The 27,642-nt window shown below is 40.6% G+C and overlaps 3 protein-coding genes across 7 annotated transcripts in view; 1 reads left to right on the forward strand and 2 right to left on the reverse strand.

Annotated features, from left to right (window-relative positions):
* lpin2 (lipin 2) overlaps positions 1 to 5,440 on the reverse strand; it is a 21,402-nt gene extending 15,962 nt beyond the window's left edge. For 2 of the 4 annotated variants that reach the window (XM_035671502.1, XM_035671501.1), the window contains exon 1: positions 1,363 to 1,723. In XM_035671502.1, the coding sequence (XP_035527395.1) occupies positions 1,363 to 1,476 (114 nt within the window). In that variant the 5' untranslated portion in view covers positions 1,477 to 1,723. Of the gene's footprint in view, positions 1 to 1,362; positions 1,724 to 4,455 lie in introns of those variants that run through there. The other 2 variants (XM_035671504.1, XM_035671505.1) reach the window with 2 other exon arrangements.
* A 504-nt stretch (positions 5,441 to 5,944) lies between these two features.
* On the reverse strand, positions 5,945 to 26,373 carry myom1a (myomesin 1a (skelemin)). Of its 2 annotated transcripts, XM_035671498.1 has the most exons (37): positions 26,212 to 26,373; positions 24,670 to 24,888; positions 21,179 to 21,319; positions 20,803 to 20,989; positions 20,565 to 20,722; positions 20,223 to 20,315; positions 19,997 to 20,085; positions 19,685 to 19,729; positions 18,930 to 19,091; positions 18,657 to 18,818; positions 17,975 to 18,116; positions 17,502 to 17,701; positions 17,355 to 17,411; positions 16,762 to 16,886; positions 16,334 to 16,517; positions 16,031 to 16,205; positions 15,526 to 15,647; positions 14,268 to 14,464; positions 13,950 to 14,076; positions 12,903 to 13,087; positions 12,591 to 12,705; positions 12,198 to 12,354; positions 11,950 to 12,056; positions 11,506 to 11,550; positions 11,242 to 11,378; positions 10,998 to 11,142; positions 10,615 to 10,674; positions 10,457 to 10,524; positions 10,245 to 10,370; positions 9,126 to 9,213; positions 8,967 to 9,005; positions 8,664 to 8,769; positions 7,460 to 7,623; positions 7,293 to 7,329; positions 7,004 to 7,026; positions 6,514 to 6,569; positions 5,945 to 6,342 (listed from the first exon to the last, which is right to left on the reverse strand). In XM_035671498.1, the coding sequence occupies exons 2-37, from the start codon at positions 24,831 to 24,833 to the stop codon at positions 6,073 to 6,075; spliced, it is 4,458 nt and encodes a 1,485-aa protein (XP_035527391.1). In that variant the 5' UTR covers positions 24,834 to 24,888; positions 26,212 to 26,373; the 3' UTR covers positions 5,945 to 6,072. The 2 variants fall into 2 exon arrangements, with proteins under 2 accessions (XP_035527391.1, XP_035527392.1); XM_035671499.1 differs by lacking the exon at positions 24,670 to 24,888 and having other exon boundaries at positions 26,212 to 26,355.
* Positions 26,374 to 26,482: 109 nt separating this feature from the next.
* myl12.2 (myosin, light chain 12, genome duplicate 2) overlaps positions 26,483 to 27,642 on the forward strand; it is a 4,050-nt gene continuing 2,890 nt past the window's right edge. Inside the window, exon 1 of the mRNA XM_035671507.1 lies at positions 26,483 to 27,254. The gene's annotated coding sequence lies outside the window, so the exon portion shown is untranslated. The remainder of the gene's footprint in view (positions 27,255 to 27,642) is intronic.

Here is a 27,642-nt window from a genome sequence, read left to right on the forward strand (position 1 = left end):
GGGGGGGGGGGGGGGGGTAGATAATAGGGGCATTTATATAATGGTGGCATCATGGAATATGGGAAACTGGCATGAGAGAGTAAGCTGTTGGAGAAAAAGTAATAAAATATGAAAATATTCAGACTAAACCGAATCATTTCGACACACAGAGAGGCAAACGCCATTGAATCAGTCATCAGTGTGGACTGTTCCGACTATTGCACAGGGGTTAAGGTGACTTGATGTGAGGCCTTCTATCAACAACAGGAAGCTCTCAAATCTTTCGAAGAACTTCACCCCAGAACTGTAGAGAAGAACGATGGAAAAATACAACTTATGCCCAGGTTAGAGCCAAACTCAAAAAACATTGCTAGACAATGGAATCTATTATCCTAAAGTTTATTTTACTACATCTGCTTGTATGGCAGAAGGAAGTTCTAAAAAGAGGTGTTATTAAAAAGCTGGAATATTTAATATACATATTAACAAGTGATCCTTCAGCTGCCCCTGAAGATTTTATTCTAATGAAACTTCAAACTCATAATGAAACTGGCCAGTGGACCATTTGAATATCTGTAAAACAAACTATCATAGCTACATGTCATCCTTTAAATTACTAAAACAAAAGGCAGTGTGATTATTACCATTTTCAGCATTTACCTGGATTTTCTGTATCTCTGGAAACTAATAATGGTCTTGTTATTGTCACCTAAATAACACATGGTATAAACGTGGAGCACTAAATTACTTTCACTTTTATTTTGACACCACTGAATGTCAGATTCAAAGTGCCGAAAGCAGAGACACATAAGGAAGTCTGTCAAACATCTACGAAGTATACGATAGGGAATAGTCTACATCAAAACCGGAGCTCTTTGGAAAGGTGCCAGTATTCAGATATTTAGAACAGTCACATGTGACTAATATGCTTCACCTGCTGCGGCCCATTGTCTTCTTTCAATGTCCACTCAGAAGTATTAGTACAAACAACTTGTAGCTTATCTCACCAGACCAAATGCAGCTGGACAGGCTTAGTATTTTGGTTAAGAAATGACTAGCTGACAGGTGATTTGGGCTTCAGGACTAAGCCTGAATATGTCTTAACATCTCAAATACAAACACCATTTCAGTATCACCTTCTTCTTTCACAGTCTAACATATCCCTAAAAAAAACACTAGTGCTGCCTGCAGCCCTTAAACCTGACATCACCCATCTGAATCACTGTGGCCAGGTATCAAGCCACTGAGCTTGGCTGCGCAACAAAGCCAATAAGCCAAGCGACCTGCCAAACCAAACAATACATGATGACAAACAGTGTAGTAGGTCCTCCAGCATCAGTCCCAAACTCTGACTAAATAAGAGACCTGTCAGCGCTGACTCACCAGGGACCAAGACGACCTCAGAGACAAGGACTCATCCTGTTCACTGTTGTCTGTGTTGTCCTCTGTGTTGCTTCCCAGGAGGTCCCTGTCCCCCCAGGACCTCTGTCTCTTCATCGCTGTTAGTGGAGCACGAGCTCTTACTTTACCCACCTCAGGATACTCCACTGGGACCAGTCTTTTCCTCCCACAGATTGGGACGATAATGCCTCCCTGCCATCCTGAATCCAATCTCAAATACGGCCCACCTAATCACGTTGAAATAACCGCCCCAGGGATAAATACGAGGACACCGCTATCTGATGCCAACGGCGATTGTGCAATGCTGTCATAAACTTTGCCATCTTTCTTCTGGGGCTATTCTTTGCAGGATATACACTTGTGCTGATCCAGTCAGCTGACAGGACACAAAAGGGTTCAGCCAATGGGAAGGCCTCGTTTAGGTGGCGGTGCGTGGCTGATAAGGGACAGATAATTCCTGTGAACGGCTATGCAATGTTTTTCCCCTGATAAGAGTACAAGCTCAGGAAAAAAACCAAGCTGTACTCAGTATGACGTTCTTGCGCCGTCAGTCACATGTTTGGTGCAATCGTTGCTGGGGGGGGCTTGATAACATTGACTGGCTGCAGGAGTCAACCAATGGAATATTCAGTACATTGGACTTCAACATGTTGATGTTTTGTTCTTCATTACCCTTCAACTTGACATGTGATCACAAAAGAAAACAGGGGAAAGTTCAGTGAACACCTAAGGGATCAAGTCTCAGGGGATTAGTCTATAGTAAATATCAACACGGCTTCCTGAAATTAACCCGAGAGCTAATTTTAAATCATATCTACACTCAGTACAGACGGAGTGGGTGCACTCAAGATACTGCAGTCCAAACTATGATGAATTCAAACATGTTTCTGTCATCGGGAGGTTCTCAGTGGTCTGACTATTCTCCTGCCTGGTTTAGCTCCGGAGAGAATGCGTAAGATAAACATAATGCATGAGGCTCTTCCAAAAAGGCCCCACTCGGTCCTACAGTCCCATCTGCTAAGCCTTTTGTAAACACTATCAAACAAAACACTGACTCCCACCGTGAGCAAGGCTGTTGGTTCATCCTCCCTGTGTGTTAGGATCTGTTCTGAGTTTGAATATTTGAGTCCTGCATAAATACATTAATGCTTCCCTTTAAGAAATGTTATGGTAAAAAAAAGGAAGAGCATTTCCTTTAATAAATGCATACTTTCCTTGTACCATTAAGCGTTACAAGACCAGGAGTATTGTGGTCCTAGTTACTCTTACTTAACAATTATGGTCTTCATCTGGAAGGATTCAGTGCACGTTTGTTTTGATGGAGTGAAAAAAAGGAATCAGTCCTGTGACCGAGCTGGGCCAACCAGACAGCACAAGGCTCGTGTTACACTCTTTCAAGTATTAGGTTACACCAAACTGCACCAAAATGAGTGTACTTGTTCTGTGTGTAACATAAACCACCACAACCACAACCCCAGACAGACAGTGTTGGCTTTCATTTTTACACATTCTGCGGTAAACGCGGCCTTTATTCATGGGACCGCTGAAATCAAATAAACAATCAAATTCCTCTTTTTTTTTGTACATTTTGAGCTGTAGGAGTTACGCCCTGTGACAAAAAAGAAACCACTGTAAAGTACTTGGTTTTTGCTTTTAAGTGAAGGTACATCACAAACATTATTTACCCAATCACCCTCAGTTGCAGCAAGTGTCGAAAAAGGGAAGCCCAGGCAAACGCTTTTCATGTTGGGTAAACTACAAAAAGTCTTCTCTGAGACTAAATTCAGACTATATAACAAGGCACACTGAGCTGTCTAGTTGTTAGGTACGCCCAAACTAACGGACGCATTAACAGCCCTGCAATAAATCTATTTTAGAGATGTGTTGATTCAAGTCATTTATGGTGTTGTTACGCAATACAATGGATAAGTGTTTCTAATATTCAGCCTGCAGAAAACAACACAACGCCAACAGCTCCACAAACTACAGCCTCAAGAAATTCAATTCGACACCTCTCAAGTTTCAACAAGAACCAAACAGACATGAAACAAGCATTAAATGCTAAAGTGTGTTATCAGACTTCATTAGTTTTAGCTAATAAACCTACTGTCAACTGAGAGCAGATGAGTTAAACTGCACTGCTCACTGAGGTGTCATAACAGAGCTGGGGGTTACATAAGGATAGAGATAGACTGGCTCCAGAGTCAATGATTAAGTGACAGTATCAGTATCACATTAGCTACACATTTACATAAAATGCCAAGTTGTTATGGTTCTTAACTTAAAGACACTTAAAAAAAAAACCCAGTAAGTTGTTAGTTAGTGTGTTTTTCTTTTGTAAGTACCACCCACAGACAGGTGCTTTATTTGATGAGGTGGCAACACTGTTTACGAGCCGAGAAACACTTCTGTAACAGCAAGCCAACAACAAAACGTGAACTAACCACACAACAAGTAAGAAAACTGGCATGTCGCACAATTTTATTTATTAATTTATTTTTTTTGGGGGGGGGCTAAAAAATACTAATCTCAGAGATTAAAAGCTTGATTAGAAATGCCACCAGTGAACAAGCGAGCCGAACGGAAACTGCCGGAAATAAACGAACAGAAACCAAAGTGTAAAATGTGAATCGTGTTTACTGTGTACTGCAATGACTGTAGAGATATAGGCCGTACACAGAGGAGCAGAGAATAGCACAGAGTAAAAGAAATGAATGGAGACGGGGCTCAGCTATGGTTTGGCAGTCTGTTAACCCTCGGCTAGCCTCGGTGTCACCGTTAGCTAATAGCAGACGGTGACACGGTAACAGTCGCTGCTAACGCGACGTCGCCCGGTTTCAATGAAAAGCGGTCACGTTAAATTCCACACGTTTATGAATGAATTTTCTAACCCCCTTTAGCTGTGCAACTCCCGGGTTAAATAAACCCATTTAGAGCTCAGATGTGTTAGCCAGCTCGCAGGCTAGCTAACATTAGCAGACAATCAGAAATATGCATTATCACAGGCAGTAGCGGACGGCCATAAAAAAAAAAAAAAAAAAGGTTTAAAATCAACCCAAATCGCTAACTATTTACCTTTCGGTTACTTCCGCGGGGAGGCTGCCGATGAAGGACGTTGTGGTGTCTTCAGTGAGTCCCCATATTTGTGCCTGTGAAACTCCTCCAGAGAAAGAAAAGCCTCCTGACGTGTCGGTGCCCGGACCACCGTGGCTGACTGGTGCTGCTGGAAACAGAGAGCCGGAGTTGATGGGACAGGGAGCCGCACAGTGGCGGCGCTCTCACACAGCTGCTCTTACACCTCCAGGGTTAAATTATTGTAGCTTCTTACACAGTTAAAGTAAGACTTCGCCCTCCCTCCTCGAGCAGCTCATTTAAAGAGGATATTTATTGACAGATATTACACACACAAAGAAAAGCGTTACATTGTGTAGGTTAGAGGGTAAAAATGTGTTCATTGATTCATTCTTGGTGGACCTTTTGTGGGCCTCACTTTGGGGGTTTGCTGAATGGCACCAGCAATGAAAGCAGGCAGAAATCAGATGCCACAATTAGAGCAGCTGTTTTCTAATAGGACATAATTAACCCCCCCCCCCCCAAAAAAAACAAAACCTCTGAGCTTGTAGCAAATCAGATTATTTAACATTAATGAAGGCAATGCGTTTCTCTCAATCAATTAACTGTTTATGGGTGAACCCTTTCTAAAGCAGATGTACTTTTATTAGTGCCTGGAAGAGAAGATAAGAGTATTTTCAGGTTGTTTTTTAGACGCACAGCGACAGACAAAATGCTGCAGGGCAGTTTATCTGTATGAATTCCTCCCATTGTACCTGAAATACAACATTCCCCCCCGATTTTCAACACCTTTCTCTGACTGTCTGGCACTCCTGTGACCAGTTCTACGGAAAGACCTCCATAAGTATGCCAATTATGCCTGTAATGCTTTGCACACAAGGCTTTGAAGGTTGTGTGAGACACCTTGAATGAACCAGTTTCAACTGCCATGTGTGTTTGCTGTCAGACTCCAACTACTCTATCATCAGCATCTTCCTGCTCCACCTCTCCTACAAACTGTTGTTGTGACTGACACTTGTAGCCTGCAAACACAACATCAAAAAGGTACATAACATACATGCACACGGTACAATTTAAATAGAATAGCTGCTTATAAATAAGACACCAAGAGGTTTAATCAGTGGAGCAATGACAAATAGCTGGTAGGAAGTTCATGACATGACATTTTTCCTTTATTTTATACATAAACCTCAGGCATGACTTGGTTTAAGAGGTCAAAGGTTTTTTCCGAATGAAATACTGTAATATTAAAAGAAAAATGCGCTTTTGTGTTTTCTGGCCTTCATGCTGTTTTTAAAACACAGATTAACGACAGGTCGACCATTTCCCATGATTACACATTACATTTACTGCTGATAGTGGACACAAGTGACAGAAGACATGTCAAGCAACTAAAAGCACACAGTTATCCTCCCTGTATCACATTCATTGTTTGCTTCCTTGACAAGCAATGCCCAAAGCTCTTTAGCCCAGCACATGAAAGAGGCAGGAGGAAGCAGCTGTATTCATCATTTATTTAAACTGCTTTGGAGCACCGGCATGTGCCGGGGTAAAATGCTTTGGAGATAGCCCAGTCGTTCATTTTTTTTCCTGCTTTATTTCATTGCACCGCATCATCCTTTAGCCTTTCTTCTCCTCCTTGTTCTCCTCGTCGTCTGGGTTGTAGACGCTGACGGTGAACTCTCCAGCCTCTGTGCCGTACTTGTTCTTGACCACGAGGGCATATTTGCCAGAGTCAGCCGTGGTGACGGTGGCGATTGTGATGCTGGCAAACTTCCCGTGCTCGAACTTGAGTTTGTAGCGCTCGTCAGACACCAGCTCCTTGTCATTCTTCATCCAGCACACCTCAGGTGCGGGCTCGCCCCAGACATTGCCAGTCAGATTCAGGGACTAAAGAGAAAAAGAGAAAAAGAGGATTGATGTGTGCCATTATAAAACTGGATTCCACAGAATTCAGAGGAAAGAAACGCTCCGAGGAATGATACAATGAAAAAGAAAGAGGAAGGTAAGACAATGAGCTTCACACAGTGTATTAACACACCAGATATCTAGTTTATTTACCTTGCCCTCCTGGATTGCAACCACATCTGGCAAGCCTCCAACAACACGAGCGCGGTCTAAACAAGACAGACAAGAGTAAGCCAAGACGGAAATGTCAACCCTCAGTCAATCAACCTGTGGTGCATTTGCCTGTTGACAACATAATATTCACCGACACAGACTTTTGCAACTGAACTATCCTTCATCAAAACATATCACATTATTTTTTTAACTCTATTCTATGCATGAATGATATTTTAAATTAAACTTAAACTTTCATTTCTTCAGTTCCATATTGCAGAAATATAGCAATTTCATCTCCTGGAAAACCATTTCCTATGAATGAGATCCTTATATTATGATGACCAAGAGACTCATGTATCTTCAATTCTATTGAGCCCAAGTTTAAAATTCTATTAAAACGGAAATAGCCTATATATCCAGTAAGATGTCACACCATTTCACAGAGCAGTGTCTCATGGGAGAAACCAAAGAATAAATAACCACTTACTTCTCTCTGCAATTGCTGCCGCCCTACGGAAGGAAGGAGACAGATGCTGTCAGAAGCATCTTAAAATGGTATCACAGACAGAACCTTTTTCCCCCCTAAGCTATACAATGTCAGGAAATGTATTTTAAGTCATTCTAAAAGTGCTTAGAAAGTACATAGAGTTTATTTTAAAGTTTGTGATGACTGTTACTATTTGTTTGTGTGAGCATCCTCTTCAGACAGAAATACATTATTACACAATGGCTTATCTGACAGGATCCTTTCCTGTCAGATAAGTTTGTTTACTTACTTGAGCCGTTGGAATTCTTCAAATGCCTCTTCCCATGCTGCACCAGAAAAAAAATGAAGTTATTATTATTATTAATAGTTACATAAGAACATAAAAAGCCAAAGTCAAAGGGACCTTTCTGAAAATCTGAAGTATCTTGCTTGTTAGGCTTTGAAAGTTTCACTCACCTTTGCCACTCAGATCAAAGACTCTCTTTACACCGTCCTTGCCATCAAAGATGTCCATGGTGTATTTGCCCTTGTCCTTCTCAGTGGGCTCATTGATCTTCAGCCAAAGCTGCTCTCCTGTGACTCCAGACTTAACTCTCTCTGAGGCGGCAATCTTAGCATCTCTAATGGAGGAGTGGGTAACACAGAGATTAATTAATGCTAGACTATTTACTGAAAGTATACAAAGATCAAGTTCACTGAAAACAAAAATTCAAACAGGACAACAGTCATTTCAGTTGATGCTTAAATAATAATCTTATGTAAGTGAAAAGATTTTTTATGAATGCAATTGATTGTTTCTCATATTGTATTGCTTGACTAATTGGTCTCAGACGTGTAAAACCACTAAAGCCTGCTGAGATATTATACATGCAAAGCTTTGAATGTCTTTGACAAAAAGCAAAACAGTCACCATTATTGTGAACTTTTTACTAAAGTATGAACTTTAAAGCTGGAATAATGTGGTAATATGCAGATGCCATACTAGTATCTAACACAGTTAACAGTCTTGCTCCATCCATTTTGACTAAATTAGTGAAGAAAACTACAAGTAGGAACATGAGAACACTGATATCAATAGAGGTGACTTCATATCTATAACACAGCTGAAAAACAATACCAAGTGGTTTGAAACAACATGATATTTGATATATTTATCCTACTGTGTCCATAATCAGTGTAATAATATGGTGTTTTTTTTTGCCCCTTGTGATGTTTAGTCTTGTCTGTTGTCGTAAAGTTCTGATATATGTCATATATGCTTGTACGTGTCTGTTATGTAATTGTTTTTACGAGGTTCTCACATCAGTGATGCTGTATCCACCTACTGTGTATGTGCTTTAATGTTTTTTTGTCTGCTTTTTGTATGTCTTGTTTTATTTTAATGAATAACATCAGCATCATCTAGGGACTGAAAATCCACCCTTTGGCTAAATCTGACACATTTACATCATATCGTTGATAATTAATGTGCATTGTTCCTCATATACTTTAACAAACTAACAATCCAAGTTTGGTAACATTTACATTAAATGACACGGTTTAAAATGGTTGTGTTCATATTGGTGCTAGTGTATTTCATGACAAGTGCACGTGTGTATGCCAGATAGGAGATGAGAAAAGGATGTCAAATATGAAAGTGATTATGGTTGATTTTACGTACTTGTGGAGCCAACCAACACGTAGCTCCTCGTTGTAATATGTGACCATGGAGTAGAGGATGATGCCATGTTCAGTACTGACGACTTTGATTTCAGAGGAGGATGTGGCTGGAGGAAAAAGAATAAAAGGCTGGTGTTTATCTAATTCCCATGGAAACCACATGTATTAATGGAATATAATGCTGTATGAAATCTTTCAGTCTCTAGCTGTTAGTAGTGCATACAGTGGAAAGATTGTTTCTGTGGTTTTGTTTTGTGTGGGGTGCTTAATTTCTCTTTGTTTGGTGTGGAACTTAATGACTCACCAATAACCCTGAACAGCTCATTCATTACAGCTTGGTATCCTGGGGGTAAAAAAAAAAAAAGGGTGAGAGCAGCCATTAATGTCATCTTCACTAGTATTACAGCACTGATTTCCACTTTTCCACTTGATTTTATCACAACATTCATTAAAGAGACTGTACCTTCATCTGTCAGACTGAAGGTGCTCTTATCTTTGCCTCTGTCGTCTCTCAGCAAGACCTCGTAAATACCCGCATCACTCTTGGAGATCTAGAGTTTGAAGTGTAGGCAACTTTAGTATCCTTGAGACAGCAATGAATTCCCTTCTACCTCAAACAGAGGGGAATACAGTATAATTCTTGGGACAGATAAAAGACAGTAGAACAGCGAGACAGAGACCAACTAAACCGAAAAGGCAAGCTTTTCTCCCGCCTGGGATGCTGCAGGCGTTAAAAGGAAAACATGAAAAAGGTAAGACGAGGAGGACACACGGAGACATTATAGGTGTGAACTTATGGCAGCAAAGATAATACTTTGGGTCTTGGCGGCAGGGGAACATCTTCTGCGGGTCGCTTTTTGCCTTCCTTTTCTTTCTGTTTCTCCTGCTTAATAATCCACTGTAAATTAGACAGATAAGCCAGTTAATGCAAATGCGAATGACAGGAGTGGCAGTGAACAGGCCGCCTCTCCTGAGCTCATGCAACTACACCAACCCTCTCTTAATGAGCAATGGTTATACAGTTTCAAACGTCAATATAACTTCACTGGCACATACATTGACCGACAGACCAGATTAATATCCTCAAAAAAAGGACAGTTTTCCAGTTTCAAAATGTTTGAGGTGGCCAGAGGAGTTAAATTGAATACAGTGTTAGAAATGAAATGAATGAATGAATGAATGAATGAATGAATGGAAGACACAGAAAAACCATATATTGTATTCACATTATCTGGGCATAAATGTGCAAAAGCACAACCTATAAGTCTATAATATGAAAAAAATGCTTAAAGGTGAATGCTCCACAATAGAGTCAGTTGTACCAAATACGTCTATTCAGATTGCCAAGTACGACATGCTGATGTGCTGAGTCCAGCAGCACTCCAGCGGGACTTGGGAACGTGAATATTTTTTAAAGTGTTTCATCATTTATGGTTCTGTGTCAGAGAGGGAGGGTTGACAGCGTAGCATCTAGTCTAGGTCTACAATGGAAGCATAGCTGCGTCAGAAGCATCGCTTTTAGCTCCTTGCTCATAGGCTCACGACTTCCTCACAAACTACGGCCTCCATCTAATGGGCTGACCTTTCCGATATTAAAGGTCAGCTCGCCGTCCTTCCTCTCAATTTTCTGAGCATCCTCGTCATCCTCGGCAATCTCAATTCTGTCCTTAGACCAGGTGATCTCAGTCTCTGATTTGACATTTCCTATCTGTGGAGAGAAAGAACACCTTTGTGATGCTCCATCTTTTAAAAAATACTAACCACAGTGCAGAAATTTACAGCAACTTTCCTTACCTTGCATTTCAACAGCACATTACATTCTTCAGTAACAGTGAAACCAAGGTACTCGACAAAGTGAGGACCTGTGGATGGAATAAAAAAACTGTTATCAAAACATATTTGTGTAATTAGTGTTCAACTTATGTAACGGAAAAGTAAGATCCATTGATTACCTTGTTTCCTGACCCATTCTGCCCTCTCAAATTCTGATTTCTTTTGAAGCTCCCTGAATTCTGGAAAGATGAAAAAGTAAATGTAAAAGTTAAATACCAGAGTCATTTCAATAAAATCCCTATTTTGTTTTTACATGTAGGTTCAGACAGTGCATCACAAAGTCAGCTACAACAAGAATAAAAAAAAGACAGGACAGTGAAGACGGTCTGCTGCTGCCCCTCAGTGGACGTGTACATTAACTGCAGCCACCTACTGTAGTAGAGTAAAGCTTTTCAGTGTGCGGCATTAAAAATAATCAGCAGGTTGGATTGATTCCATTTGTGCTGACAAGTCTGTACGCACGACATCAATAAGGACGTAAAAATTGCATTTGAGGTCTTACCATCTCCAATGAGCACCAGACTAGTTGTACCCTTAGCCTTGCCATCCACCAGGTTAAAGGTGAATGTTCCCTCATCAGTGACCTCCAGAGAGTCCATGAACATTTCAATGATGCCGGTGGACTGGTCGAAGTTCATTGTGTATTTCTGGAAGCAAAAAGATATAGAAAACCCCAGATCCATCAGTGAGAAGTAGACACATAGGACATAAAGAGACATATTAGGTTATTTAAGTATGATTCCTACCTTTCCCTGAGTCACAATGACATCATTAAAGACATACTCCACTTGGCAGGCAGAAGTGCATTTCTCAACCTGGGTCCAGAATCGCACACAACCCTTCTCAAGCAGCTCCATGGCCATTTCATTCTTAAAGGGAATAACTGCAAAAACACACATTTTTGAAAATTCTTGTCATGTCTTGTCTTGTGATCTATCTAACACAGTATCTTGATAAGTAAAAAAGAAAATGTGGTATTAGCAGTATCTGTGAAGTGGAGGGATATTCACCAGGGAACTTGTGGTCATGGCTGATGTCCAGAAGACGCTTCAGACCTGTCAAGTAACAACAACAACAACAACAGCAAAATGGGTGATTGTCCTGACTGCTGCAAAACCCATCAAGTCTTACTGTTTTTTCTTATCTGACTTCAAGTCTTCTGGAAAAGCACATTATTAATGTTGTCAGAAATATTACATGCCAGCTACAACCTTGGATGTTACAACAACTTTGAAAGACATACAGCACTGAATAATTTGTTCAAAACAAACACACATATACCCCAGAGTTTAACTGGCTTATGCAGCTGTTGAAACAGTGATAACAGGCAGGAGTACACACAGACCTTCAGGCCCTCCTCACACCTTTAGAGCTGACGTCACTCAAACAAATAACAAGTGAATCAAGTTTCAGGCACATAGGAGCAGAGATGCCAAGACTGTAGGATGACTCACCCTCCTCAGTAAGAGTGTAGCTGGAGGAGATGCCGTCAGTGTTGGTGACCATGCAGGAGAAGGTGCCCAGATCCTCCATTGAGGGACAGTTGAAGATTGCTCTGGACCTGGAGATGACGACAAATGGGGGCCACAAGGTATGAAAAAAATGGCAGTAGTGACAAATTTTCGCACAAGCCAGGAACAAGAGCAAGACCATTTGGTCACTGGAAGTCACAGGAGAAACTGGGCACATAAAGGATACTTACTTGCCCCCCTCAGTGACAATAGTCAGACGAGAGGTGTCTGTCATAGCCTTGTAATTCTTGGACCAAATAAACTCAGATCCCTCACTCATCTCGGAGCACTCAAAGATCATAGAGATTACACCATCATCATCGACATCCACATAGATCTCTTTGGTGCCTGAGGAAGGGAGAGTTAATGATTACAGTGTGTGTGCACCACTAGAATTACAGATTTCAGCTCTTAAACTTACGTAATTACAGCAGCAAATGATAAGACATGACAATCAGTTTAGAGCTTTTTAAAAAGTCATGTATCAAGAATAATGAAGAACAGACATTTTCCCCTACTTCTCCACACTTTCCAGACCTGCGTAGGAACACTGAATGTGTGAGTTACATAACAATCACACTCACCAGGGCGAGTCTGGGCCAGGATTGGACCTAAGACTGCTGATGGCTTTCCAACTCCGGCGAGATTTTGAGCGCGCACACGGAAGACGTAGGATGCACCAGCCTTCAGCCCCGTCACCTGAATCAGCACACGAGGAGTCGAAGGGAGAGATAGTTAAAAGAACACTTTCCTCATTATTTTACATGCATATATCACATGGAGATACATGCAGGAAGGGTAATATTGTTTAAACTACAATGCGACCATCAGATCTCAGCTACAGATTATATAGATTTCAAGAAGATCCAATAAAATAATTTCTTCGTCTTCCTCACCTTCATGTATTTCAACTTGTTAACCTTCTCGTGACCAGCCTTCCAGCCTTTCTCTCCAGCAGAAGCCTCCTTGATATCCAAATAGTAGCCATTGACAGCAGTGCGGCCATTAAATGCAGGTGGCTCCCACAGGACCACGACGGAGGTGTCACGAACCTCCAGCACATGAAGACCAACAGGAGCACCTTGGAGGATAAATTAGATAGTTTGAATAATGTGGGGACCTTTTTGAACCCTCAAACAAACTAGAACCGGCAAAAAGAAAAAGAAAAAAAAATTACAAAGTAAGGAATTCAGTTAAAAAGTATACATATAATAGCAATGAAATCCCATAGTATTTTGATATTTCCAATATATGTACTGCAATAGATGGCAGGTTAAATTTTTTTAATATGTTTTTGCTCAAGATGGACAGATAAGGGTGAAGAGAGAGAGTGGATGACATACAGCAAAGAGCCACAGGTTGAACTCAAACCCATGGCTGCTGCAGCGAGGACTCTGCTTTGGTACATGGGGCTCTACCAGGTGAGCTACCAAGGCACCCCTTCATTTCAGTATATGTATAATCAGAAATACATTTTTAAATGTATTCTGACTATCCCATGAATTGGCTATCTATCTGAAATGCATTGCTGCCAGTACAAAGTGAGGTAACTGACTGCTGTAATTATTACTTTGGCTCAGTCTCTGTTATTTTCTATTATTCCTCAATTCAATGCTTGGTAAATAAAGTGGAAGGGAAAGAACCCCATTCCAACAACTGAAAAGCTAGAACCAGGAAATGTTCGGCACTTTGGCTTAAAAAGTAGCTTAAAGGATTAATTAAGTGGGGTACCCTGATTGCTCACTTGGTAGAGCTGGTGCCCCATGTACCAAGGCTGAGTACTTGCCTCAGTGGCTGTGGGTTCAAATCTGACCTGTAGCCCTTTGCTACATGTAATCCCATCTTTCTCTCCCCCTTTCCTGTCTATCTTCAGCTGTTCTATCTTATAAAGGCAATTTTTTTGTGCCTTTATTCTGTTTTGGTGAACATGTTGTCTCTCATACCTGGCACAGTAATGGTCCATTCCTTGCACTCCAGAACTGCACTGGCCAAAGAAGCTTTACTCACACCTGCCATGTTCATAGCGCGAACCTGGAACTGGTAGAAGACGTTCTCCTTCAGGTTCTCTGCCTAAAAGAAACAAATGCAGATGATGAGAAATGATTAAAATCTTGTTTTGGGTTGGCAAAGATAAAATCAAACAACTCTGATGACTGATAACACTGGATACTGGGACTGGTAATCACACCTTCATTCAAAGGAAAGCCAAAACAGTTTTATTGGAAATTTGGTCCATGAGTGCTTGAAGTAAAATAACTTACTTTATAGGAGGCAGTAGTCAATGCCTGGTGGTTCATTTCATGCCATTTCCCAACAACGTCTCCCTTCACGGTCCTGTAGTCCACAAAATATCCCCTGATATCAGCTCCTCCATTTTTAGCAGGCGCGGTCCAGCCCAGAACCATGTAGTCCTTTGCAGCCTCAAGCAAGGTCACACCAGTGGGCTTTCCAGGGAGGGCTGCAAAGTAAAATTAAATAAGCTGGTTCAACATTTATTGTAAGAGAAAAAGTGTGTTAAAAGAGGATCATTTTCTTCTAACCTTGTTTGCTTATTTGTGTATGATGCTTTCATGAAAATTTCAGTCCTATATGTAATCTCACAGATGGTGTAGCATTAGCTAAATATTGTATAGATCTTAGTTGTCATTAGTGTTAAGCTGTCACACCGATTACAAGTGGTACAGTTGAACATGCTACATGCTTTGGACACACAAGCAACACACATTTTAGGGTCATTGTAATGGATCAAGTACTTACACGCAGAAGCAGCGTAACTTTCACGCTACGAAAATCTCCGAAAGCCAGACGAGACTCTCATTAGGTTCATGCTCTTTAGAACACAATGTTTTAGCCTCTACCATGGCCATGCACCAAGAGGCCCCCCTGAAGAGTTATCAAATAGCAAAAGAGAACCCGAGCAAAAACAAATTTATACAGCAATCAATACCTACACAGTAAAAGCATTGTAAAACATGATCTAATTTGTTATTTAACCTTGAAATGAAGGGATAGGAAACATCAAAATGATGAAGTCCAGTGTTAGTGATGAGTATGTCAGGCAAGCACATGCAAATAGGTCAGTCAGCAGTCATATATGAACATGGGCCACTCTCAGTCATGATGATGAGATACAGTATGTGGGAAAAAGTGATTTTGGGCAGCCAACTATATCAGAACAAAATCTTAGAGGATAAATGTGGAGTAAATTGAATTAACTATTCACATTTTTTTTGTTAGGAAAAGTAAAACAAGTAATGAAAGTTAACAAGGTTCATGAACAAAGATGAGTTTGGAGGCTCAGAGGCAAAGAGCAGCGCTGCAGGTAATGTACGTGCATGAGTTGAAATATCTGAATTCAAAGCAGCTCTTTCTAGAAAAAAATAGAAGCACATTCTCAGCAATGATTCCCTGGATAAATAAATGTTTCAAAACAGCTGGGAGGATGGAACAGAGGGAAAGAGTATGGCTTGAATGCTACAGGCAAAGTCAATACTGGAGATAAACTGTGAAGACACTCACAGATGGCAGCTTGAACAACCACAGCATCAGAATTAGGGGAGCTCTGGCTGTATCCAGCAGCGTTGACAGCCTTGACCCTAAACACGTAGTTTGTCCCGGTTTTCAGGCCGTGGCATACAAACCTGAAAACAGTACACACAAAAGGTTTTCAAAGGAGTTTCATGTTATCATTACAGTTTGATTTAATTGTTGTAGGAGTACAAACTAGTAATAGTAATAATCTTAGTTGTACAAAGGCTTTTGGTTCTACTGGAAAATCAGGTAACTTTAGCGCCCTTGCTATTTCCTTGATAGCTATCTAACCAACCATGCCTTTTAAATTGAGACTTTAGTTTTTAGAAATGAAATAACAAAACAAACAACAAAGATGATATATAATGATGATATAAAAATATATAGAAACTGCTGTTTGCAGTGTGATATGTATTTTTTTCAACTATGCAATCAATTCATCTTTTTAAGCAATAATATCTTGAAGCCCAGAATTAGCTTTAACTGTGCCTACCTGGTCTTCTTGACAGGTTTGTTGTTGCAGGGCACCCAGGCATCGGTGCCCACCTCGCTACATTCAATATAGTAGCCGACGAGGTGTTTGACATCCTTAGAGGCCCCCCAGGAGACAACCACTGAGGTGTTGGTGTTCCTAATGGCCACTGGATTGCCTGGAGCTGAGGGCAGGTCTATTGAGAAAAGGAAGGAAGAAAGACAGGAAGTAAGATTAATTACAGGAAATTACAGGGAAAAATTAGGGAATAGGCCTGGACAATAAACCCATACATTATGAATTTGTCCTGATAAAGTGTCTCACCCAGTTTATCTCCGACTGTGATCTCTCCTGTGGATACAGAAGCCTCGCCAACACCAGCAGAGTTGCAGCAGCGCACACGGAAGCTGTAGGATTTACCCTCTGCCAGGTCAAACAGGGCAAAACGGGGAGACTTGACTGGCATACCAGTGTTCACCCTCTGCCAGGTGTCTGTACCTGAAATACACTGTGGTTGACACCATCCAGTGACATATCAGTAAGGCAACAACACATGTCGGCATATTCAAATTGTTTGTTTTGTATGTTCAGCAGTCCAAAACATGAAGATATTTAGTTTAATGTCAAAGAAAACAAGCAAATATTTGCATTTGAGAAGCTAGAACCAGTGAATTATTGGCAAAAAACTAACTTATAATTTAATTTACTGATTAATATCAACTTGTCAATCACAGTTATCCATTTCTCCACACCTTCTCAATGTAATACATGACTCCTTCATGACCCCTCTGGCCTGGAGGCTTCCAGGCGAGCACCACGTAGCTCTTGGTTGCCTCGGTAACCACAACATCAGTGGGTTCTCCGGGGACAACTCCCACTGAGGAGGCAAGGGGTGGGAACTTTAACCAGGTGATGTGTACTTAAATTCTTCACAAGTTGGTAATCATTTGAAACATTTCAATACGAATACCAAAACAATACTATTTTCAATACCTTAGCTTAAAAATTTGTATCTTTTTTTTTTTCTACAAATCTCTTGTTTCATTTAACAAAATATGCCAAACTTTTCAAATAACTAAGGCTGTCTGAACACAAACAAATATACAAGAACTATGTTTTAATAAATTGATAAAAGCTTTTCTAATTTAGATTAAAATCAGTAAAATAGACGTCTGACTAGACATTTTATGCCAGATTTTAATACTTGACAGTTTTTACATGCTTCTACAAACATTTTGGATAGTAAAGAAAAACTATTGATTTTCAATACCCACCCTTCAGGTCAGTATAAAATGCCATGTTAACTGCTGATAAATTACTGTATTACAGTTTGAAGCTGTCTTACCGGTGGAATCCTCCTCTGTGAACTTGATTATCCCAGTCCAAGGAGCTGAGGGGCCAGCTGTTGGGGAAAAATAAAAGAAATACATTAAAAAAGTGCAGTTGTTGACTTTGATGCACTGTGTCAGCAGGACTGTGGTGTGTTTCTCACCTCGGAGGCGGGCCCTGTCAGAGGGATCCATGGCAACCACGGGCTCAGAGACACGGGATGGATGGCTGACTCCTGCCTTGTTCAAGGCCCGGACCCTAAAGACGTAGGAACGGCCCTCCACCAGTCCTGTGACAGGGAAGCGAGCGTACTTCACTGGGCTGTCATTACACTGAGCCCAGTGATGAGTTCCCACCTCGCACCTGCCAAGAAAACACATAGAAATTAGTTTTTTGTTTGATAATTATCAATATGAAAAAAGTCTTTCCATTGCAATACTGCCATCGTAAATGTTGATTTTAGGCTTCCTAAACTCATCTAATTCCTGGGGAAATTTGGGGTGGTGCCACGTGCCAGCAGAATTAGTTATTCTACACAGAAACAGCATAAATAAGACCAGTTTTACTGTATATCCTGTATGTAGGATTGTATCATACCCAAGGAAACAAATGAAACTGAATAACAATTTGACCAACCTGTCGATGTAGTATCCCAGGATGGAGCTGCTGCCTTCCACCGCTGGCTGCTTCCAGGTTACCACCACATAGTCTTTGTTGGCATCGTGACAGCGCACATCCAGAGGGGCCACGGGAACCCCCTCCATCTCCACATCGGCATCTGGTATAGCAAGACACACACACACACACACACACACACACTTGTGAGTAGTGCTGTTTCTAAATCAGGCTGCTCTCCATTACATACTCAGTTTCCATTTTCTGACCTACTTACGCCTTTACAGTATAGCATGTGTGGCAGGACTGTAGCTAGCTATGAGAGATTAGTTAATATCTTGGTAACGTTAAAGGGGGATTCTGAATATTCGCTCTTCTGTAAAAACCTGCTGATTTGTATGTCAGATTGCACTCTCTGTGGCGACTTTACAGACATGAAGACAGATATAGAAGCAGCATTCCACAGAGGAAACCAAACACCTCAGACAGACCGTTATGTCACTTAAAGACACAGCAGAATTGAACAGTTCCCTAACATGCCTGTGTGTGTGGTGATCTGTAATATGTTGCTCAAAACTGTACAATTTAGCACAGACTTGAGGGTGCTTCGTGAATTAAAAAAGAAATCTCAACATTTCCAAAAGATAGCCTCTTATTGCAATGAACTCAGAATCTCCAGTTGAAACATCCACGGGCACCTTACCTCTAACAAACACATAGGCAGAGTAGGTGTCAAAGCCAGATTTGGTGTTGACACGCAGGGTGTACATGCCCTCGTCTTCCTTGTTAAGGTGGATAAGGGTGAGAGTTGCACGTTCCCCAGACCAGTGGGTGTGAACCCATTTAGAGGGCTTCAGGGGGACAGCTAATGGGAGAAACAAAACACATGTGATTGGATACATAAAGTGGATTCATTAGAAAGGTAATATACAGTAGTCGTAAAGGAGGATGGTGTACTCATTTCTGTTCTACTTACAGTCTCTGTACCACACAACTTCAGGCTGATATTTTTTCACAGTGGGATAAATGATGACAGTGCAGCCCAGACTCAGTGTCTCGCCTTCACTACCAAAGGCCACTTCAAATTTGTCAATGATGGTTGTTTCAAAGGTAACTCCATGCTCAGGGCAGAAACCATCTGCAGAAGAGAAACAAAATTAAAACAATATAATTAAAACAATAAACCTGCATCGACTTCAGAACACAAATTGTAGCAAACATTGGCCTATTATCACCTTGTGAATGTGTCTACAAATCCAGCAGACATAATCATTCATTTGGAGTTGTGTTGGGTTCACCCTGATGAATGCAAGCCCGTTGTTCACTCTGGTTTTAGCTCTGTTTTTGGTCGCCACCAACTCCTGAGTAAAAATGTCTGGCTTTTGTGTTCCTGTGTTCACCAACTAGTCACTAACTTTGTCTCTCTGCCTTTTCATGTTGAGCAGGCAGTGTACAGTTGTTGTTTTTTTTTTTTACTTTTTTGCTGAAAACAACTGCCTGTGGCGGCTGGTAATTGGGTGGATGAAAGAAAAAATTGCTGAAAGATGCAAAAACACTCCTCTGCATAGTCATTTTTTCAATTGTTTATATAAAAATGTTGATTAGTGCAGCTTTATTTTCTACTTGTGTTATTTTATGTATCATGTTTAATTGCATTAAATGTGAACTGTAATATACACAATAAGTTGCCTGGCCTTACTTAATTAATAAATTAAATTATAAACGACTCACGTGGTTTAGGATCAAGTGGGCCTGCTTCGTCACCCTCCTGGAACCCTGCGGAGAAATACATCATTCAGCAACCTCGTTGAATCAATAACAAGAGTCTTCAGTGATACACATTTGACAATAGTAATATAAATAGTAATATATGATACACTGCAAGCGCACAAAACACTTTCCTTTTCTCCAAACATGTTCTACTAAAGCCAGACCCCAAAAACAAGACGCAATTGTAGGATGGAGTTGTGTTTGCAGTGGTGTTAACATCTAACCAAAGGAGACAGTAGCAACAATAATCTGCAAGAAAAAATAGTTACCTACTTTTGACAACAACAGTCGCCACAGAAGAATATTCTCCTTTCACGTTGAGGGCAGAGACACGATACTGAGCAGTGTCGAAGAAATCACAGCTGAAAATAGAACGTGCAGAATTACCAGCATCTCATTTGCAGAATATTTTCAACATAAATCTTTCAGTTTTGGGGTAAAGTGTATTTTTGGGTACATCTCATTAATGCCATGCAGTGTGAGCTTAATGTTTACCTACTTCTTGATCTCCAGGGAGTGCATGTTGTAATTGCTCTCAGCTGTATACTTCTCGGGGTGGGCCTTGGCATCAATGAGCACATTGTTTTTGTACCTTGAAGACAGCAAAAACACAGCTGGTTTATTTTTACCGTCGTCTTCAGAGTCTGTAATTGCAGAGCAGTGTATGTGTGTGTGTGTGCGTGTTCATGTTTCGACTGTGGAAAATAGATTTGGCCGATGACGAGAACTTTGGATGGAAACCTGTCTTTGACACATACGACTGATCGCTCTCATCAGCCTCTCTTTTATTTCCTTGTGAGTCAGAGAAGGTGGGGACCAGTGAGTTTGGGGGATATCTCACCAAGCAATCCTGGGTTTAGGCCACCCAGCCACAGTGCAGTGCAGCTTGAGAGTCTTGCCCTCCCAGACAGTCTGTCCACGGGGCTTGACGATAAACTCTGGAGGGTGTGTCAGGCTGTCTGGGTTCATTTTCTTACGGAACTCAGACCACTCGTCCATCTATAGCAGAATAGGGAAGCCACTGTTCAAGTTCACTTTCAACATTAACTCCAATCCACAAAGGAATGAAAAGGATTTACCTTCTTGTTCAGTTGCAGGCGTTCGGCGGATTCCCTGACATGCACTGTTCTGGTTTTCTTCTCCACTTTAACATGCATGGCCTCCCTAGCCTCCCTCACAAACAGGTTCCTCATGGCCACATAGTTAATCCCCTCCTCCGTAACGTCCTCATCGTGGGACTCCATCAGACCGCGAACAACATCATGACTGGCGACACAACAAGGCACCAACGTGAGAGAAGCTTAGACTTTTCATATTAACACACACACACACACACATATATATATTTCTCTAGCCCAACCCCTGGTTATTATCTGTAATAAGAATATACAACATAAATAGTATTGAATACATTTGGATGGTGAATCAATCGTGTTTTGTGGCGTCTTTACTCACTTGGCTCTAAATACCGGAATGACGTAGCCGATAACTTCTTTGTCCGTGTCCATCGCCAGGTAGGTGCGTTTGGCTCTCTTTGGTAGTGGGCTCAGTTTAACCACCTCCTGCCCCTTCTCTGTCTTCACAGAGGTCTTCAGGCTTAGAGGTAAGAGACAACAATCAACACTTGCACTACAAACACCAATGGATCATGTGGGTTTCAAAATAATGCTTGCAGAGTATTTCTTATTATCAATAAATCCAATGAAAAGATTTAAATCATATAATCTTACTATTAGTATTGTCTGTTTAGCCAAAGTCTGATATATCTTATTCCTCTGTGCCATAAACCTTCATTGTTGTCAAAAACAATTAAAAACACATCAATAAGCTACAGTGTTGCACTGGGTGACATGTTTTGTCATTATCACTACTGCTGTAAATACTAATTTGTATTACTCTGCAGCTAAAAACAGTCCCCAACATATACATTATTAATTTCTGTCTAAGTAATATTTGCTACAAACTGCAGCGCCCAGCTGTTTTGGGAAATTACTGAGCCTTTAAAAAAAATAAAACTCTATATTTGTGAATAAATTTACCGTCTTGTAACTAATGGTTCACTTGTTCTTTAAACTATGGCACTGTAAGCAGATAAAACAGAAGCTACTAACTCAATTCTTATACTGTAAACTGATTACTAACTATTTAGTCCAAGACCAGGACGAGTCGAGGCCGAGTAAAGACCATGTCCAAAGAGGTTTGAGTTCAAATCAGGATTAATGAGAGTCCAAATGATAGAGACAGAAAAGCCAGGTATACGTTTGCAAGTGACATTGATTGGCCGCCATTGTCAAAGCCAATTCTAGATGTATATTGAATTTAAACCAATACCCATTTTCTGATCAACATGCTTCATCAGTGGTTTTGTTTTAAAAGGAGGAACTTCGGAAAAAAAGCCATATATTGGCGGACTCGGTCGGGACCAACGAGAATATCTGGCGAGACCAGTGGCCAAGCCCGAGACAAGTCCGAGTGCAACTACCCATGAGTCCAAGATAAGCCAGAGACAATAGAAACGTGTCTAGAGCACTGCGTTTGGATAAATTAGACATTATACACTTGCATGCAATTGATTGAACCAGTAGTAGACCAAGTTATTTAAATGTAACACATACTGTAGAAGGAATTCAAAGCTGCTAAATAATGATACTCAGCATGAAACATACACATTCATGTGATGGCATGGTCCAGTTATTCAGAAATGGTAGATGTATTTCTGTCCACCCTCTAGGACCCTGGCCCATATTACTATTACCATATGACTCATTTACCTATTGGCTCCTCAGGCCTCCCTATTGTCAGCTGGGTTTATAAATGGAGCCGGAACTGGTGGATAAACAGCAGGGGGAAAGGTTCATTGTAAAGCCCCGCTTTTACACATAATCTCTATCAAGTCTGCCCCAGTCTATCCATTTGGCCTAAAGGAGAAGCGGCAGTATGTGGCTTTGATAAACTCTATTCCACACTGACAAGGCGGGATCAAGTCGATGCAAGGGGCTGAACGCACAGCAGACACAGCCAGATGGAGAGAGTCTCAAAAGATTTCTGCAGAGTCAAGAAGTTTTTGTCTGCTGCTGACTCACCAGGTGTGTTCAGAAGAAGTCTTTGGTTCAGTGTGTAAGAAAGTCAAAGCTATAAAAAGTTTTACTGCTGATAAAAGCAGCATGTGTCTGTCTTAAGAGTTAAATAATAAAAGTACCATATGGAAACTTTTATGCAATCAATAATTTCTTCTGTTGAAGGGCTAGTTACACATCTTTAAAGGAGAATAACACTAACAATAAACTTGACTGGTACATATGCACCATAGCACAAGGGTTATTAACTATTAAATGTCTGTGGAAGCCAATGTACAACCGTTTACAATTTCATGACTTCCATACAGTGGCTTTACAGTTGGCCTAATAGCAACGGCTCATGTCCTGCCTACAGAAATAGCTTGGCTGTCCATGAATATGTCTGGCAGCCCTTCACTACAGCTGAAATTCCTTCGCTGACCCTATTTAGAAAGCCATCATGGTTCCAACATGTACACCAAGCCTTGCAGCTTGAAGGACAAACAAACTCTGACCATATTACACTTTGACAAGGGACACACTGGAACATGCATACTACATACAGACGTGTTTTGATAGATAGTACCGCTTTCACTTATACTAGACTTAGAGTATACTTTGATCAAGCTTCATTCGATTTTAAGAATTTCACACAGAAGCGAAATGAGATTAAAAAAAAAAGTGTTACCAGTGGTGGCCATGTATAATTATGAATTTATAGGATTGCTGCAATGTTATTTCCTGAGCAGACCTGTGGCATACATTTCAGGCTGGAAAGGATAATAAGGAAATCTTTATGTATCTATAACAGTTATTTCCATTATTGATTAATCTGCTGATTATTTTCTAGATTAATCGAGTGATAGGTCTCTAAAATATTATAAAGCTGTGAAAAAGGCACAGTGCAATATGCAAGTTGACATCTTTAAATTATACTGGCCATAAGTCAAAGATATTTTAATTTAACATCATAGAAAAAACATTGGAGAAGTTGATTCACTAGGATTTGCATTACTGTATACTGTACTGTAACAGGCTAATACTTGGAGATGCTTATTAGCGTTTGACTCTAAAATGGTGCAAATAAAAATTTATAAACATTATGTGCTCTTTTTGTCAAATGCACAAGAATAATACTATTGCCACATTGATCCAATACTTACAAATATTACGACACCCCAAAGCTGAAGACTTGAGATTTGGACTAGACTCAGACTTAACTCTTGACCACTTTAAGATTTAAGTTACTTAAAACTCGATTCCCTAAAAACCTCAACTGATCTAAAAACTGAGAGCAAAAAACACACTTGACCTGGTAAAATCCTGAAACAATGAAAATTAACGAAGGCAATGTCACACAGCCATCACATAACCTTACAGCTTGAATATTCAATTACAAGGCCTATGCATTGAAATGCCTCACTTTGTAAAAACACCATTAACATAGCTTTGAAAACAAACGCTGGTATTAATTAACACCTGAGAGACCTGAGAGACTCTTATCCTGACTTGTAATTTGCATATTAAGACTTAACTCGGCCAAAGAGGCTTAAAAAAGGCTGTTCTGCAGCAGCCTCAAAGAGAATGATCTCCTTATAAAAATACAAAAACCCATCATCCTTAAAAGATGAACATCTCTGGGCAGATGAAGACAGACAGCCCCTGCTCTCCATTTAAAACACACTTTGAGCTGCATGTCTTTTTCTCTCCTGCTGCTGAACACTAATCACAGCGGACTCAAAGTAGTGTGTTGAATATTTGAGAGAGGTCTGCTTGAATGCATTCATCAGTTCCGAGGCTACAAAAGTGACAGGTTACATTAAGGAAGACCTTTACAGTTTTCAAACAAGTACTTTGGACCTTGCGTCTGCTCCACTCCCATCCTCTTACCGACGACTGGTGGTCTTGGAAGTAGAGAACGCCTGCTGGCTAACAGATGACTTGGTGCTCAGGTAATAGCTGCTCTCATAGTGATGCTGCTGCTGCTGCTGTTGTTGATGAAGATGATGCTGCTGCAGCCGCTGCTTCTGCATCACTTGTAATGATTCTGACATCTTGAGGGCCAGTCCGCCAACTTATAATGTCAGACTTTCCTTTACTTTACCAGCTCTGTAAATCAATCTCATCGTTATTATTACAGATTGATTTCTGAATTGGGAGGTTAGTTTAGAGCAGGAGATGGCGATTAGGTATTAGGGATGGTGGTTTAGGCACCCAGTTGTTAAGATGGCGTCATGATTTTCAGTTTTCTGTGAGCGGTTAAGGCGTTAGCTCTGGTTAAGATCTACTTCTACTGTGCTAAATGAAGAAGCAGCAGATAATAAATAAACTGTGGCAGCATCGATGTCTCAACACTTTTCACAATCTTGGTTTTGTGATTTAAATGAGAGTCACCGCTACAGGAGGAATTATAAAAGTAATATGATATTAAAGTGGTGTTATGTAATCCAGTGGTTGATGGTAAGATGTTGTGTTTGGGAATTTCTCATGAAGCTTTGGTCAAAAAAGTATTGATATACACTTAAAAGTAATACCTGTTACACTCTGTTAGGTGGAGGCTGCAACTAATGATGGTGGTCATTGTTGATTAAGGTTGTTGTTGGTAGTGATTATTCAAATAATGGTTTGGTTTACAAATAGTAAAAAATACCCTTCAAATCTTAATTCCAATGTCAATGTCCACTTGTGCAAAATTGCTTGTTTTGTTCAAGCACAACTCTATAGTCCAAAAGTATTCAGTTGTGACTGAAAACAAGCAAAAATACACTTTAGAGAAGGTAGAAAAGTGCTTAAAAAGAGTGTAAAGTGTATGTGGATTCACCAATCAATCCACTGATTAATAATTCAACTCTAGTAGGCACTACTTAAGTTACACAGCTTGAAAACATGAGCAGCTCCCACTGGGAACAGGCCCGTCATCATGTGACCACACAACAATAAGGGAATTATTAGATCTGCAGTTTTAGAAATGTATTTTCTGATTGTTATGCCTTTGAGCAACACCAGGAACAGTCAGCGTACTGTTTGCCTCTTTATCTGTGAAGAGCTACAAACTGTAAACTGGACTGGAAGCCATGAGGGCACAGAGTTTATTAAGAGAAGATCTGAGTCACAAAAACGTCTTGTTTGGAGTAATGCACATGTTAAATGAACAAATAAGCTCTTTTTTTAGGATGTATTTTCACTTCAATGACACATGCAGTCTAATCTACAAGGACACAGCAATAAAAAAAATAAATAAAAAAAAACCTGTTAGCATAAGGTACGAATTAAAACACATTATTTAAACCAAAAAATGATTAAAGTTGTTAAAAGAAGGCCTCAGGCCCTTTTTTCAGGATTATAAAAGACCAAACGACATAAACTAGAACTATTATTCAGTATTAGAGAAAGACTTATTAACCAGGAAAAATATGTTTATAGATCACTTACCACAACTAAGAATTCACCAATCCACAATAGTTGTAAATAAGAGAAAGGGTGTGCTATTCCAAAAGTAGCTAAAGCAAGTCCAGATCCAGGCAAAGCAGCAGGGTGAGGGGCAGTGGACAGGACGGCAGTCCACAGAACAAAAATAATGCTGCCACTCGGCAGAATGCACAAGACACCGTCAGGACCTTTTAAGGCTGGGACAGCTTTAAATTTAGACCATGAGACCATGAGAAGGGCCAGGCGAGCTGAGGAGCCTCTGCAGGGCCTGGCCCTCCGCTGTGTGCGCTACTTCAGGGGGAAATGTGGGCATTTTCTGGCGTCTAAGTCGTAGGTCTGGGAATAGAAGGGCTGCAGTGGCTGCTACCACTTGAATGGGGGACTTGATTTGTTCCAACGCAGACTACTTGTCCTGTACTTGACGTTCAGACGACGGGCAAAAAAGCCTGAACCCTGTCAGACACATGTATTCACCTGCCAACTTTAATGGCTGAGCTGCACCGAAATGTGACCTCAGAGCGCTTTAAATTCATCAATTTCCCTAAACATACAGTTCAGTTTCTCACCTTACTTGTTTAAGAGCAAAATGCATTCAATCGTGTTCTAGTTAGTGCACACCACCATTGAATACTGACATAAGAGAGTTTGCTTCGGGCTAGTTTGTTAGTAGTTGCTGCCACCTGCTGGTGGAACATGCAAACTACAACATTTGTCATTTGGACAAATCGCTCAAACATAAATACATTATAAATACACTATCAATACATGATCAATACAAGAGCTGTGCTTGTGTGTAAAAATCCTAATACTTTTGAAACTAATTAATCAGGTCCAATCAGGTCCAAAGTAAAATAAATAAACAAATGTTTATCAAGGAATATTCCAGTAGGCTGTTGGCTACTTCCGGCTCTGCTGTGATTGGTCAGTTTGGGAGAGAGGAAATAAAACATTGATGGTTCCTCCTCATCATCATCCTCCTCCTCAGCCTGTGGGTGCTCTGGTAGCTGGGTGCTCAGCTGTTTGGCAGTAACGCTTTATTCTGAAAGGTGGGTGATTGAATCCGCTGCAGTTGTCTATGAGCACATTAAAGGCAGTCGGGTTGTTGTTGTTGTTGTTTCTGCTGTGAGTTTCCTCTGTTGGCTCGCTAAGCTAGTTTGTTCTGGTCAGTCAGGTATTGAGGTCAACACTGGGCTGCTAAGTAGTGCTAGCTAATAGTTAGTGAAGTGTTTGAGTTGGACCTACCTGTGGTTTCTGAGGTACACTGGGCAGCACAGACATGCTACAACTCGAGCAATGTCGCTCTCAAATCACTAAATTCATCTGGGTTTGTTATTGTTGTCAGCTCATGTGTGTCATGCTAACGCTATCATCATTTGTTGTGCTACCCTTATGAGAGTATGACTCTCTTTTATTGACCCTGTGTGTGTGTGTGTG

This window comes from Morone saxatilis, unplaced genomic scaffold (assembly GCF_004916995.1).
Source record: "Morone saxatilis isolate NCDOM2014 unplaced genomic scaffold, NCSU_SB_2.0 Contig23, whole genome shotgun sequence".
Classification (NCBI taxonomy): Eukaryota; Metazoa; Chordata; class Actinopteri; family Moronidae; genus Morone; species Morone saxatilis.